The sequence below is a fragment of the Ahaetulla prasina genome, chromosome 1 (genome assembly GCF_028640845.1).
Source record: "Ahaetulla prasina isolate Xishuangbanna chromosome 1, ASM2864084v1, whole genome shotgun sequence".
NCBI classification, from domain to species: domain Eukaryota; kingdom Metazoa; phylum Chordata; class Lepidosauria; order Squamata; family Colubridae; genus Ahaetulla; species Ahaetulla prasina.
The window spans coordinates 368,764,121-368,777,857 of NC_080539.1; the positions used below are offsets into that span (position 1 = coordinate 368,764,121).

Consider the following 13,737-nt stretch of genomic DNA (forward strand, 5'->3'; position numbering starts at 1 on the left):
ATATCATGGGTCTATGGCAATCCCTGCAGCCTGGAACAGCTGATTGGGGGTATTCTGGGAGGCCGATCCAACCACCAATCAGCTGCTCATGCTGAATCAGGCTGCAATAATGTGCTGAAGCTGATCTGGCTGTTTGCTACTTGCTCCAAGGAGTGTCAGAGTTTGCAGCAGCAAGACAACAGAAGCAGAGGAGAGGCGTTTCAGTTTCAGTTTTAATTTTAGTTTCAGAAATCAGCACAGCATGCAACTTTGGAACAATTGACCTAAGCCACGCCCAGGCTCCTTGCTGTCTCCTTCCTTGTTGCTCACTCAGCAAATACTGTTTCAGTTTCCAAACAGTCTCACACGCTGAAATAATAGATACAAACTCAAGGTAAACCGCTCCAAACTCGATTGCAGAAAACATGACTTCAGCAGCAGAGTGGTCAATGCCTGGAATGCACTACCTGACTCTGTAGTTTCTTCCCCAAACCCCCAAAACTTTAACCTTAGACTGTCTACTGTTGACCCCATTCCTAAGAGGTCTGTAAGGGGTGTGCATATGCGCACCTGCGTGCCTACCATCCCTGTCCTAATATTCCTTTTTTACTTACTCTTTTCATGTATCCAAATTATGTTTATACTTTTACCTGTTATCTTATATATGATTGACAAATAAAATAAATAAAAAATAAATAAATCCCACAGAAAAAAAAACCCTGGGACCCACAAAACCTTGGTGGGCGTGGTCAACTCGACGTCACTCACTCTCATTCAGTCACATCACTGTTTCTGTCTTTCTCTCTCTTTCCCTCCCGCTCTTTCTTTCCCTCCCCCTTCTCTCTCTGTCTCTCTCTTTCCCTCCCCTCTCTCTTTCACCCTCTTTTACTTCCCACTCTCTCTCTCTCTTTCCCTCACCCCTCTCTCTGTCTCTCTCTCTCTCTCTCTTTCCCTCACTCTCTCCCTCCCTCTCTCTTTCACCCTCTTTCTCTCTCTCGCTTTCCCTTCCTCTCTTTCTTCCCCCTCTCTCTTTCTCTCTCTCTCTCTTTCGCTCCCTCTCTCTTTCCTCCTCTTTCTCTCTCTCTCTCTCTTTCTTTCTCTTTCTCTCTCACTCTCTGTCTATCTCTCTCTCTGATGCTCCGTGTTGTAACGCAGCGGGCAGGCCATGTAGGCAGCGAGAGCAGCTCTCGCAGTGCCTTGCGCAGGAAAGTTACATTTAGCTTCACAATGGGAGAGACAGCGTCACGATGTGGAGTATCAGCTGCAGTTGGGCTGGCCCAGTGTCTCAGGGCGGAAAGCAAGTGGTACATCTCCCCGAGTGACCAAAGTGTGCGCAGCACCAACAAGGGCCGGAAGAAGTGCCCGCGACAGGAGGCAAGTACAGGGATGCTTCGCTCCCATTTTGGAATATGGAGCAAGCTTCTATCACCCGCCGCCGCCCTTTCCTTCTCGGGCCAGGTGAGGAGTGACTGGGAGGGGAGGGTGAGAGGCGGGGCCAGCCAGTGGTGGGTTTAGCCGACAGGGAGCCACAGCAGGGAGACAAAAGAGCTGCATGCGGCTCCAGAGCCAAGGGTTGCCGACACCCAGGCCAGACACACCTAGTTCCTCAATCGCTTATTGTACAGTTTAGTCTCCAAATTTCTGATCTTCTTTGTTGCTCTTCTCTGCACTTTGTCTAGGGTCTCACCATCTTTTTTGTATTGTGGTGACTGAAACTGGATGCAATATTTAAGTGTGGTCTCACCAGGGCAGTAATAAGCGGTATTATCTTGATGCTATCCCTCTGTTGATGCAGTCCAAGACTGCATTGGCTTTTCTGGAAGCTACAGCACTGTTGGCTCATACTTAAGTTGTGGTCTACTAGGACAATTTGTCCTAGGAGAAGACAACTACGCATCCGTTGCAGCTTTTCAAGCCTTCTCAAAAATTCACAGGGTTGGAAGGGAAATTCCTGGGAAAGCTTCAAAGAATGTTGGGAATAGGGATTATGTGACCGCAGCAGCAGCAGCTGCCCAGCAGTAGCCAATAGCACTGAAGCAGCCACAACTTTTCCAAATTTCAATCCCGCAGCAGTCCTGGTCCCCGATTTTGGATACATTCTATAAGCCCTCTTGAAGTACCTTGGTGCACTGTGTTGCCCAATTAAAGGTGAGAGTTTTAATATATATATAGATGCAAAAGAATCAAATTATGTTAGCAATAACATGATGTTCAGGCCACAGATCACGCTAAATCAGAATGCCTGATTAACCCAGCACATCCTATCCAACCATCCGTATAAATAAAAAAACGTTAAACTAAAAATTAACATTTCATTGGAATCAAGGCTGTATAAACAAAGATTCAGAAATCAGCAATCGTTGGAATGCAGAAACCACAGAGGTTAATGAAATAACGTGGGATTTTTAAAGTATAATCTCATAACTCTCATTTAATGTTGCATTCCCCAAATAGAAAATCGTTGATTAACACTAATCTAGAATTGACTTGCTTAGGCAGGCGTTTTCTAGGAGTTGGATTTTAATTCGTATTTCCCAGCTTCCAATACTGATGGAAGATCTTAATCAGATGAAGGGTGATTCAGACACCAAATAGAGGAACCTTTAAAAAGTGAAAAGGTCAGATTATAAAACAGGGAGGGGGGGGAAGAAAAAGACAACAGAGGAAAGGTTACTAGTTTGGAGAGATTTACAGCAAGAACAACTGCTTCTGAACTATCTCAAAGAAAGAAACAGATGTAAAAAGGGAGTATGAGAAATGAGAAAAAGTAGGAGAGGAATTATGTTGTCTGGCCTGTAGATAGCACAGAAACCATCAAATACTCAGATGCTCAGGTAGCATCCTAAATGCATTTCCCCACTTACAGGTAGTCCAAAACTTATGAGTCTGTCATCTGCACCTCTATAACTGTCTGGTTTGGCTCTGCAACCCAACAAGACAGACGCAGACTTCAGAGGATCATTAGAACCGCAGGAAAAAACAATGGCTACCAACCTGCCTTCCATTGAGGACCTGTATACTGCACGAGTCAAAAAGAGGGCTGGGAAAATATTTACAGACCCCTCACATCCTGAACATAAACTGTTTCAACTCCTACCCTCAAAACGACGCTATAGAGCACTGCACACCAGAACAACTAGACACAAGAACAGTTTTTTCCCGAACGCCATCACTCTGCTAAACAAATAATTCCCTCAACACTGTTAACTTAACTACTAAGACTATTACTATTCTTCTTCTCATCCTTACTAGTACCTATCTCTTCCCATTTATGGCTATATCCATGTTGCTTGTTTCTTTACAACTTATATTGTTTTTATTGTTTCCTAGTATGATTTGATTGCTTATTAGTATCCTATGACTATCACTGTTGTATTTTATGATTCTTGATGAATATATTTTATTTTTCCTTTATGTACATTGAGAGCATATGCACCAAAGACAAATTTCTTATGTGTCTAATCACACTTTGCCAATAAAGAATTCTATTCTATTCTATTCTATTCTATTCTATTCTATTCTATTCTATTCTATTCTATTCTATTCTATTCTATTCTATTCTATTCTATTCTATCAGTTTAGTGATTCCTATTCCTATTCCTATTCCTATTCTTACTCCTATTCCTTATTCTATTCTATTCTATTCTATTCTATTCTATTCTATTCTATTCTATTCTATTCTATTCTATTCTATTCTATTCTATCAGTTTAGTGATTGTTTAATGGCACTGAAAAAAAGTGAATATAGGACCAGTCCTCACACTTATGACTGCTGCAGCATCCCCATGGAGACATGATCACTATTTGTGACCTTTCTAGCTGGCTCTTAACAAGCACAGTCAAAGGGGCCGGGATAGCTCAGGCAGTAGAGAAGCCTGTTATTAGAACACAGAGCCTGCAATTACTGCAGATTCGAGCCCGGCCCAAGGTTGACTCAGCCTTCCATCCTTTATAAGGTAGGTAAAATGAGGATCCAGATTGTTGGGGGGGCAATAAGTTGACTTTGTAAAAAAATATACAAATAGAATGAGACTATTGCCTTATACACTGTAAGCCGCCCTGAGTCTTCGGAGAAGGGCGGGATATAAATGTAAACAAAAAAAAAAAAAGGGTGGGGGGAGGGAAGCTGGATTTGCTTACTGACCATGTGATTCACTTAACAACTGCAGCAATTCGCTTAACATCTGTGGCAAAAGGTCATATAATGGATGCATGGCTCATTTAACAACCGTCTTGCTTAGCAACAGAAATTTTGGGCTCGATTGCGGTCGTTAAGTCAGGCTACCTGTGTGATTTTGAGTGAACCAATTTGAGCGTCTTTTTTTTCTGGCGAACGACGTAGGCAGTGGTGGGTTTCAAATTTTTTTTAGTACCGGTTCTGTGGGTGTGGCTTGGTGGGTGTGGCATGGCTTGCTGGGCGTGGCTTGGTAGGCATGGCAGGGAAGGATACTGTAAAATCTCCATTCCCACCCCACTCCAAGGAAAGGTTACTGCAAAATCCCCATTTCCTCCTAATCAGCTGGGACTCGGGAGGCAGAGACTAGATGGGGGCGGGGCCAGGCAGAATTTTTACTACTGGTTCTCCCAGCTACTCAAAATTTCCACTGCCGGTTCTCCAGAACTGGTCAGAACCTGCTGAAACCCACCTCTGGACTTAGGACTTAGGGCAGGCTCCATTATGGTTGTAAGTGGAGGACTACCTGCAATTCTTCCTTATCAATAGCCATAGCAATAGATTTATATACCGCTCCACAGTGCTTTATAGCACTTTCTGAGTGGTCTACAGCCTCGGTCTCCAACCTTGGCAACTTTAAGCCTGGAGGACTTCAACTCCCAGAATTCCCCAGCCAGCAAAGCTTCTGGGAGTTGAAGTCCTCCAGGTTTAAAGTTGCCAGGGTTGGAGACCCCTGGTCTACAGAGTCAGCCTGTTGCCCCCAACAATCTGGGTCCTCATTTTACTGACCTCGGAAGAATGGAAGGCTGAGTCAACCCTGAGCCAGTCAGGATCGAACTCCCGGCAACTTGCGTGTCTTTATGATCGTGGCAAAAAAGGTCCTAAAATGAGTTGCAACTCATTTATCGACTGTCTTGTTTAGCAACGGAAAGTTTGGGCTCGATTGTCTAAAAAGATTTTTTTTAATTTTCTTATACACAGGTTGTAAATGTACATTTTCTTATTCCTAGATAATCATACATCTTCTCTCTACAGAAAGTACAAAAATAAAACATTTTAATGGCATTTGGAGTTGCTCTTCAAATCCGGCAACAAGTGAATCCAGCATCCCCCATTGTACAAGTAACCCTTATTATTTATTATTATTTATTATTTATTTATTTACATTTATACCCCGCCCTTCTCCGAAGACTCAGGGCGACTTACACTATGTTAAGCAATAGTCTTTATCCTATTTGTATATTTACAAAGTCAACTTATTGCCCCCCCAACAATCTGGGTCCTCATTTTACCTACCTTATAAAGGATGGAAGGCTGAGTCAACCTTGGGCCTGATGGGACTTGAACCTGCAATAATTGCAGGCAGCTGTTGTTAATAACAGACTGTTTAACAGGCTGCGCTACTCAAGGACCCTTGAGGTATGATGTATTAGTGTCTGCCCATTAAGATCGTAATGGTCATAAAAACGAGCCAGTCATGTGACCGACCTGATGTTATAAGGGGTTTTTTTTTGGTGGTAGTCGTTATTTTTTGTTTGTTTGTTTGTTTACATTTATACCCCGCCCTTCTCCGAAGACTCAGGGCGGCTTACAGTGTATAAGGCAATAGTCTCATTCTATTTGTATATTTTTTACAAAATCAACTTATTGCCCCCCCAACAATCTGGGTCCTCATTTTACCTACCTTATAAAGGATGGAAGGCTGAGTCAACCTTGGGCCGGGCTTGAACCTGCAGTAATTGCAGGCTTTGTGTTCTTAATAACAGGCCTTACCAGCCTGAGCTATCCGGCCCCTTTATGCAAATCCATTGTTTGCTATGGAGTGGTTTTGCAAAAAAACTGGAAATAGGTGCCACGGTAGGCTGCGAACGGACGTAAACAGAGTCGTGTTGCCATGCGCCTGAATTGTGTTCATGCTATCATGAGAGAATGTCAGAACATTGCATCCAGGTCATAAGTCCCCTTTTTCAGATAGGTGGTAACTTCAAGCCATCCCAAAGCCAACCGTCACAAGTCAAGGACTACCTGTACATATGCTGGCAACAAGAGGAGGCTGTTATGGTTTGTCAGCAGCCTACGGAGCTGGCAACGGAGTCGGACAGTGATGAGGCTGAGGTGAGGCCAGGGCCATCGGGAAGTGAGGTGCAGACTCCAGAGCCTCCAGAGACTGATAGTAGTGAGGCAGAGGAACAGGAAGAGCCTGTTCCTAATGCACGCATGAGAAGAGCTACCAGAAGGCAAGAGCAGCTCAAGCAGAGAGGACAACTCAGGAGGAGGGCCAAGAGATGATTGGCCCCTCCCATAAGGCTTAAAACAGACCAGCACCGGCATTTGGCCTTTGCCAGAAAACAACGTTGTAGCTGCGTCTTCTGTTTCATCTTCTGCTTTGTTTTTGTGGCTTCTTGACATTTGCCAGGAAAGGCCTTTGGCAGTTTGTCTAATTGGACTCACAAGGTTTGTGAGATAACTGAGGAATTTGTGTTGGGAGGCATTTGTTTTACTTTGAGTTGAACGACGCTGGGAATGAAGTAATTCCCAGCTGTTGGAATAAAGTTTGTTTTTCCATGGACTAAGTTTATTACTACCTACTTGGGCCTGGGTCACAACAGAGGCTGAGCTGCACAGAACGCCATTCCTGAGGCAGTGCCAACAAAGACTGTTTGTCGTGTCCCACTCCCTCTCCGACGAACGAGTCAAGGAAGCCCGTAACAAACTTGGCAACGAAGCCTTTGTAGCTTGCCAAGTTCCTTCGAGGTTTATCAGGGCAGGCAGGAGTCCAAGTTGTGACTTCAGCGATAGGGTCCGGTATCAGCAAACTAGATAAGACTTTGCTTGACTCAAGGTTGGAATGCCAAAAGCAGATCCTTTATATAGGCTGTGGGGTGTGGCTCCATGACTCAGCATTTATCCAGGCCTGCCCCACCCCTCCTTCTGCTGGCGTCGCCTCTCAGATCTCCGGAATCAGGGTCCTCCCACTCTGAATTGTCTTCAGCTAGATCTGCTGGCAGCTTCTGGGAAAGGGAGGGGTCCGAGGGAGTAGGGCCGAGTAATTCCAGCACCTGGCTGACTTCCTGCTCTGAAGGCTGAGCCAAAGGAACACACCGCTGTATGAGTGAGGTTTATGGGGCTTGTCCTTCCACTCCTTGAATCCTCTCCGGGCATGGGGCCAGGGCCGGGGGCTGGAGGCATGACAGGCCGTTCAACTTCATTATCAGACTCGGAGTCTGATAAAAGGCCCGGTTGGAGACAGGAGGGGCCCGGCTGAGGAGAGGAGGGAGGACGAGTCACAACACTGTTCTAGGAAAGATCGCACAATGGCTGAGTTCAACTTATAACTGGCTCTTCCACTTCCAAAATAAAACTCCTGTTGTTACTGACCCAGCTGGAGATTATGAAATTAAAAAGAACATTTTCAAACGTAAGTGGGATCAATTGTCTATTTTCTCAGCTTGGATGTTGCTTTTCATGATATTTTAGATTTTCTGAAGTGGTTATTAAAAGCTTTCCCCCACTCCCCCCCTTACATATTTTTGGCTTCTGCATTTATAGATAAAAGTATATATAAAGAATATTTCTCTCCATGAGAGCTTTTACTTGATGTTTTTTTGTGGTTTCTGCATTGAGTTAGAAGCTGGTCTGTCAAATCTCTTGCTATATAGCTGAGCCAACTCTTTGAATGCTGAAAACCAAGTTGTTGGTTTTTTTTTGGAGATTTAATGGTTTGTGTTTAAGGCTTTCTTCCATTTCTTAAAATGTTTGCAATGTATCCCCCTCTCTTTCTTAATTCTTTTAAAAATTGAAAATCTATTTCTGGTGATTTAAAATTCCTTCTGTTGTCCTTTTATTGTTTCTTTTAGTTTTCCATTTATTTCTTGCACGGTCAGGCATTAATGCTGAAGTTCAGGCCTTGGAGTTTTTTTCTCACTCACTTTTCCTCAATTATACAGGTAATCCTCGACTTATGACCACGATTGAGCCCAACATTTCTGTTGTTAAGTGAGACATTTGTTAAGTGGTTTTTTTCCTTACCACAGATTACCAAAGGTTGTTAAGTGAATCGCTGCAGTTGTTAAGTTAGTAACATGGTTGTTAAGTGAAATTGGCTTCTCCAGTGACTGTGCTTGTCAGAAGGTCACAAAAGGGGATCACGCAACCCCAGGACACTGCAACCAGCATAAATATGAGTCAGTTGCCAAGTGTCTAACTTTTGATCATGTGACCCAGAGGTGGGTTTCAGCAGGTTCTGACCGGTTCTGGAGAACCGGTAGTGGAAATTTTGAGTAGTTCGGAGAACCGGTAAATACCACCTCTGGCTGGCCCCGCCCTCATCTATTTTCTGCCTCCTGAGTTCCAGCTGATTGGGAGGAAATGGGGATTTTGCAGTATCCTTCCCCTGGAGTGGGGTGGGAATAGAGATTTTGCAGTATGGCCCCTCCCATAAGGCTTAAAAGACCAGCAACGGCGTTTGGGCTCTTTGCCAGAAAACAATGCTGATAGCTTTGTCTTGTTGCATTTGTATCGGTGTCTTCTGAACTTTTGCCAAGAAAGGCCTTTGGCAGTTTGCCACCACCAAGGTTGGTGATAGGACTGAGGAATTTGTATTGGGAGGAATTGGCTTTAATTTAGTTGAACTAAGCTGAGAATGAAGTAATTCTCAGCTGTTCGAATAAAGTTTGTTTTTACACTGACTGAGTTTCCCACTACCTACTTGGGCCTGGGTCACAACAAAGGGCATTCCTTGGACCTTAATAGTGGCAGAGGAGCAAACAGTGACTCTCTCAATAAAACATAATCCATACACCAATTCGGGAGGAAACACCGTCAGTTCTTCCATAGCAACCATCTCAGACGCAGCCAAAATTTGCTAGGCTGCTCTACCTGACTGGCCACCTGAGAGAGCGCTTAACCAGTTGGTTTGACCTCAGAAGCTCTGTAGATAACAGCTTGGCTTCATATAAAACGGCTCCGACAGCAGATGATCTGTACCTCCTCGAGACCTTGGGAAAATTCAGAAATACTCAACAGCTCCACTATATGGATCTCTCTTAATTGACTCAGGAGCAATGGAAATAGAAGCTGCGCTGCCAAATTTCAGCAGCTCAAAAGCCACAGGATACTCTGAGGGCAGCAGGCAGCCCATGGATTACTTGATGTCTCTCAAGATAAATTATTCCACTCTATTCACGAAGCAACTTGTCTTTTGTGCGTCACCCGGGGAAAGCTTTGCTTTAAAAGGAAGCCCGGAGATAACTTCCAATTTTATCCGCCGCGTTTGGTTCATCAAATACACCACTCCGAAGAACAAGCTCGGCACGATTGGGAAAGTAAAGAGTTGCTCACTTTGAAATCCATTCAAGCGATCTGTCCTTGGTGGTTTGGGGGCTTTTCATACACTGTTAGGGTACGTTCATTCCAGTGGTGAACTCTCAACCGGTTTACAACCGGTTCGCTGGCTGCCCATGCGCGCTGTGCACGCATATGCGCAGTGCGCATCATGCACCAAATGCGAGATGCGCATGCGTGCAGTACAAGCCAGAAGGAGGCATGGGGTAAGTAGAACAGTACCCTGGAGGTAGGTGGGTGATCAGCTGTGGCGCACAATCTTTTTTTTTCTTTTAAAAGCATTTTTTTTACAACCTATTCAGCCGAATAGGTTGTAAAAAAAATGTTTTTAAAAGTAAAAAAAAAGGCTCTGACGATCAGGTGGCTCAGCTGTGATAATCAGAGCCTTTTTTTACCTTTTAAAAGCATTTTTTTACAACCTATGCAGCCAAATAGGTTGTAAAAAAATGCTTTTAAAAGTAAAAAAAAAGGCTCTGACGGTCAGGCAGCTCAGCTGGGATCGTCAGAGCCTTTTTAAAAAACCTTTTAAAAGCATTTTTTAAAAGAAGCAGCAAGCCGGCAAGCAGGCGACCGGCTGCTTGGGTGGGCATGGGCGGGAGGAGGGGCAGGGATTTTTGCTACCGGTTCTCCGAATCACCCACCGCCATCGCTACTGGATCAGCCGATCCAGGAGCATTTTACCCCTGATCTTGGAGGTCTTCTAGCCCCACCCTCTGCCCATGATAGGAGACCAAGGGTGTCCAGACTTGGCAACTTTAAGATCTGTGGATTTCAACTCCCAGAATCCCCATTCTCACCCCACTCCAGGGGAAGGATATTGCAAAATCTCCATTCTCACCCCACTCTGGGGCCAGCCAGAGTGGTATTTGCCGGTTCTCCGAACTACTCAAAATTTCCGCTACCGCTTCTCCAGAACCTGTCAGAACCTGCTGGATTTCACCCCTGGTGCAGGGGTTAAGCCAGCGGTTCTCAATCTGTGGGTCGCGACCCCATTGGAGGTCGAATGACGATTTGCCAGGGGTCGCCTAAGACCATCGGAAATATGGGAAGTATACTTGCGAGTCGAAGGATCGCGCTCCAGTGGTTGACTCCACAAGCCAGCTTCAGGCTCTTCAAATCGCTAGCCGAATTCGGCTTCAGGCGCGATGAATTAAAAAAGAGAGAAATCTTTGCTCTGATGTCTCCCTCTCAAGCCAGCTGCAATCACTCCCAATCGCTAGCCTAATCTGGCTTCAGGCGCCACAAACTTAATAGGGGAGGAGTCTCCGCTTTAATGCCTCCGTCCTCAAAGCAATCGCAAGCAGTTCAGATCGCTAGCCAATACGGCTTCAGGCGCGATAAATTCAAAACGAAAATAATTTTATGGTTGGGGTCGCCACATCATGGGGAATTGTATTAAAGGGGTCGCAGCACTTTAAAGGTTGAGAACCACTGGGTTAAGGTATCAGGCTAGAAACTACAAGCCTGCAAATTCTAGTCCTGCCGTAAGGCATGAAACCAAATGGATTGGGTCAGTTCCTTTTTCTCAGCCCTAGAAACAGGCAATCGCGAACCACTTCTCAAATCTTGCCAAGAAAATTGGAGGGCTGTGCTATTGTCAATTGTCAGGAGTCAAGACTGATTCAAAGGTACAAACCGTGACTCACGCCCCAAATACAGTCTGTCCAACCCAACTACTTTTTATAACTTCTGTTGGACCAGGAACAAAATTATTCTCTCTTAGCATCATGAGGGTGAGCAACCCAAAAGAAGCCGAAAGAAAAATCAACACTACTGCATTATATATAATGGGACCACCAATTCTTATCCTTTATCCTAAGCCAGTACATATATTTTTAATGCATTACTTACAAACCACAAGTAAACATAGCATTAAAATCAAGGAGTAACAAACAGACAATATTCCGATTCAATGTAATTCTCTTCTGAAAAGAAAAAACGTTGGGGTGTTTGGAAGAAGGAGTCCATTGGAGATGGTGGTGGCTAATAAATTTAAATACCTTAAATAAAATGGTGTGTGCTGTTTCGTTTTGAAGTTAAAAGAAATCTTCAGTTCGGCTTCCTTAATTCTAAAGCTTAGTTCATATAACATACTTGAGTCACTTTGCAGGATGAAAAGGGTGGCACATATATATACATACATACGGTACATACATGGCAAGATTTACTGAATCAGTCAAAATGAGGACCCAGATTGTTGGGGGCAATATGCTGACTCTGTAAACCGCTTAGAGAGGGCTGTAAAAGCACTGTGAAGCGGTAGATAAGTCTAAGGGCTGTTGGTATTGCTAAAATGGCTGGATTCACACAAGGCATAAGCAGTGGTGGGATTCAAGTAATTTAACAACCGGTTCTCTGCCCTAATGATTTCTTCCAACAACCAGTTTGCCAAACTGCTCAGACACTTAACAACTGGTTCTCCCGAAGTGGTGCGAACTGGCTGAATCCCACCACTGGGTATAAGCCATGGTTTACAGGACTTATAGAATAGAATGGAATGGAATGAAACGGAATGGAACAGAACAGAACAGAACAGAACTGGAGGTTTTCTAGTCCAACCCCCTGTTTAGGCAGGAAATCCTACACTACTTCAGACAAATGGTTATCCAACATTTTCTTAAAAACTTCCAGTGTTGGAGAATTCACAATTTCTGCAGGCAAGTTGTTCCACTAATTAATTGTTCCCACTGTCAGGAAATTTCTCCTTAGTTCTAGGTTGCTTCTCTCCTTGAATAGTTTCCATCCCATCCGTTGCTTCTTGTCCTGCCCTCAGGTGCTTTGGAGAATCGCTTGACTCCCTCTTCTTTGTGGCAGCCCCTGAGATATTGGAACACTGCTATCATGTCACTCGTAGTCCTTCTGCACAATGGCTGGTTTACAAAATATGCCAAACTGCCTGGAACGCCAAAAAGCAAAAAATGCTTCAGTAAATGCATAAATAAGCAAATAAACCAACTCAACTATTATGCCGTCTGTTTTGAAAGAAACAGTTCCAACTGCTGAATGACCTGCTGAAGAGCAAAAATGTTGATATGCAATATACAGTCCTCGAGTTACGATTGCAGTCGAGATCTGGATTGCTGTCAGTGAGCAAGGCAGTCCGAAAGCATATGTCACGTGATTGTAGAACAGAACAGAATAGAAATTTTTTATTGGCCAAGTGTGATTGGACACACACAGAATTTGTCTTTGGTGCATACGCTCTCAGTGTACATAAAAGAAAAGATACCATCAAGAATCATAAGGTACAACACTTAATAATAATAATAATAATAACAACAGAGTTGGAAGGGACCTTGGAGGCCTTCTAGTCCAACCCTCTGCCCAGGCAGGAAACCCTACATCATCTCAGACAGATGGTTATCCAACATTTTCTTAACAATTTCCAGTGTTGGAGCATTCACAACTTCTGCAGGCAAGTCGTTCCACTTATTAATTGTTCTAACTGTCAGGAAATTTCTCCTCAGTTCTAAGTTGCTTCTTTCTTTGATCAGTTTCCACCCATTGCTTCTTGTTCTACCCTCAGGTGCTTTGGAGAATAGTTTGACTCCCTCTTCTTTGCGGCAACCCCCGAGATATTGGAACACAGCTATCATGTCACTCGTAGTCCTTCTGCACAATGGCTGGTTTACAAAATATGCCAAACTGCCTGGAACTCCAAAAAGCAAAAAATGCTTCAGTAAATGCATAAATAAGCAAATAAACCAATTCAACTAATATGCCGTCTGTTTTGAAAGAAACAGTTCCAACTGCTGAATGACCTGCTGAAGAGCAAAAATGTTGATATGCAATATACAGTCCTCGAGTTACGATTGCAGTCGAGATCTGGATTGCTGTCAGTGAGCAAGGCAGTCCGAAAGCATATGTCACGTGATTGTAGAACAGAACAGAATAGAAATTCTATTCTATTCTATTCTATTCTATTCTATTCTATTCTATTCTATTCTATTCTATTCTATTCTATTCTCATTCCATTCCTATTTCCTATTCTATTCAATATTTGTACCCTATGACTATCATTAAGTGTTGTACCTTGATGAAGGTATCTTTTCTTTTATGGACACTGAGAGCCTATGCACCAAGACAAATTCCTTGTGTGTCTAATCACACTTGGCCAATAAAGAATTCTATTCTATTCTATTCTATTCTATTCTATTCTGTTCTGTTCTGTTCTGTTCTGTTCTGTTCTGTTCTGTTCTGTTCGATTCGATTCTTTGAAGACATTTCGCTTCTCATCCAAG

The 13,737-nt window shown here is 43.7% G+C and overlaps 1 protein-coding gene across 1 annotated transcript in view; it reads left to right on the forward strand.

The window, feature by feature from the left end:
- The first annotated feature begins 1,206 nt into the window (after window positions 1-1,206).
- CIMAP1D (CIMAP1 family member D) overlaps window positions 1,207-13,737 on the forward strand; it is a 33,736-nt gene continuing 21,205 nt past the window's right edge. Inside the window, exon 1 of the mRNA XM_058163265.1 lies at window positions 1,207-1,357. Within this exon, the coding sequence (XP_058019248.1) occupies window positions 1,207-1,357 (151 nt within the window). The remainder of the gene's footprint in view (window positions 1,358-13,737) is intronic.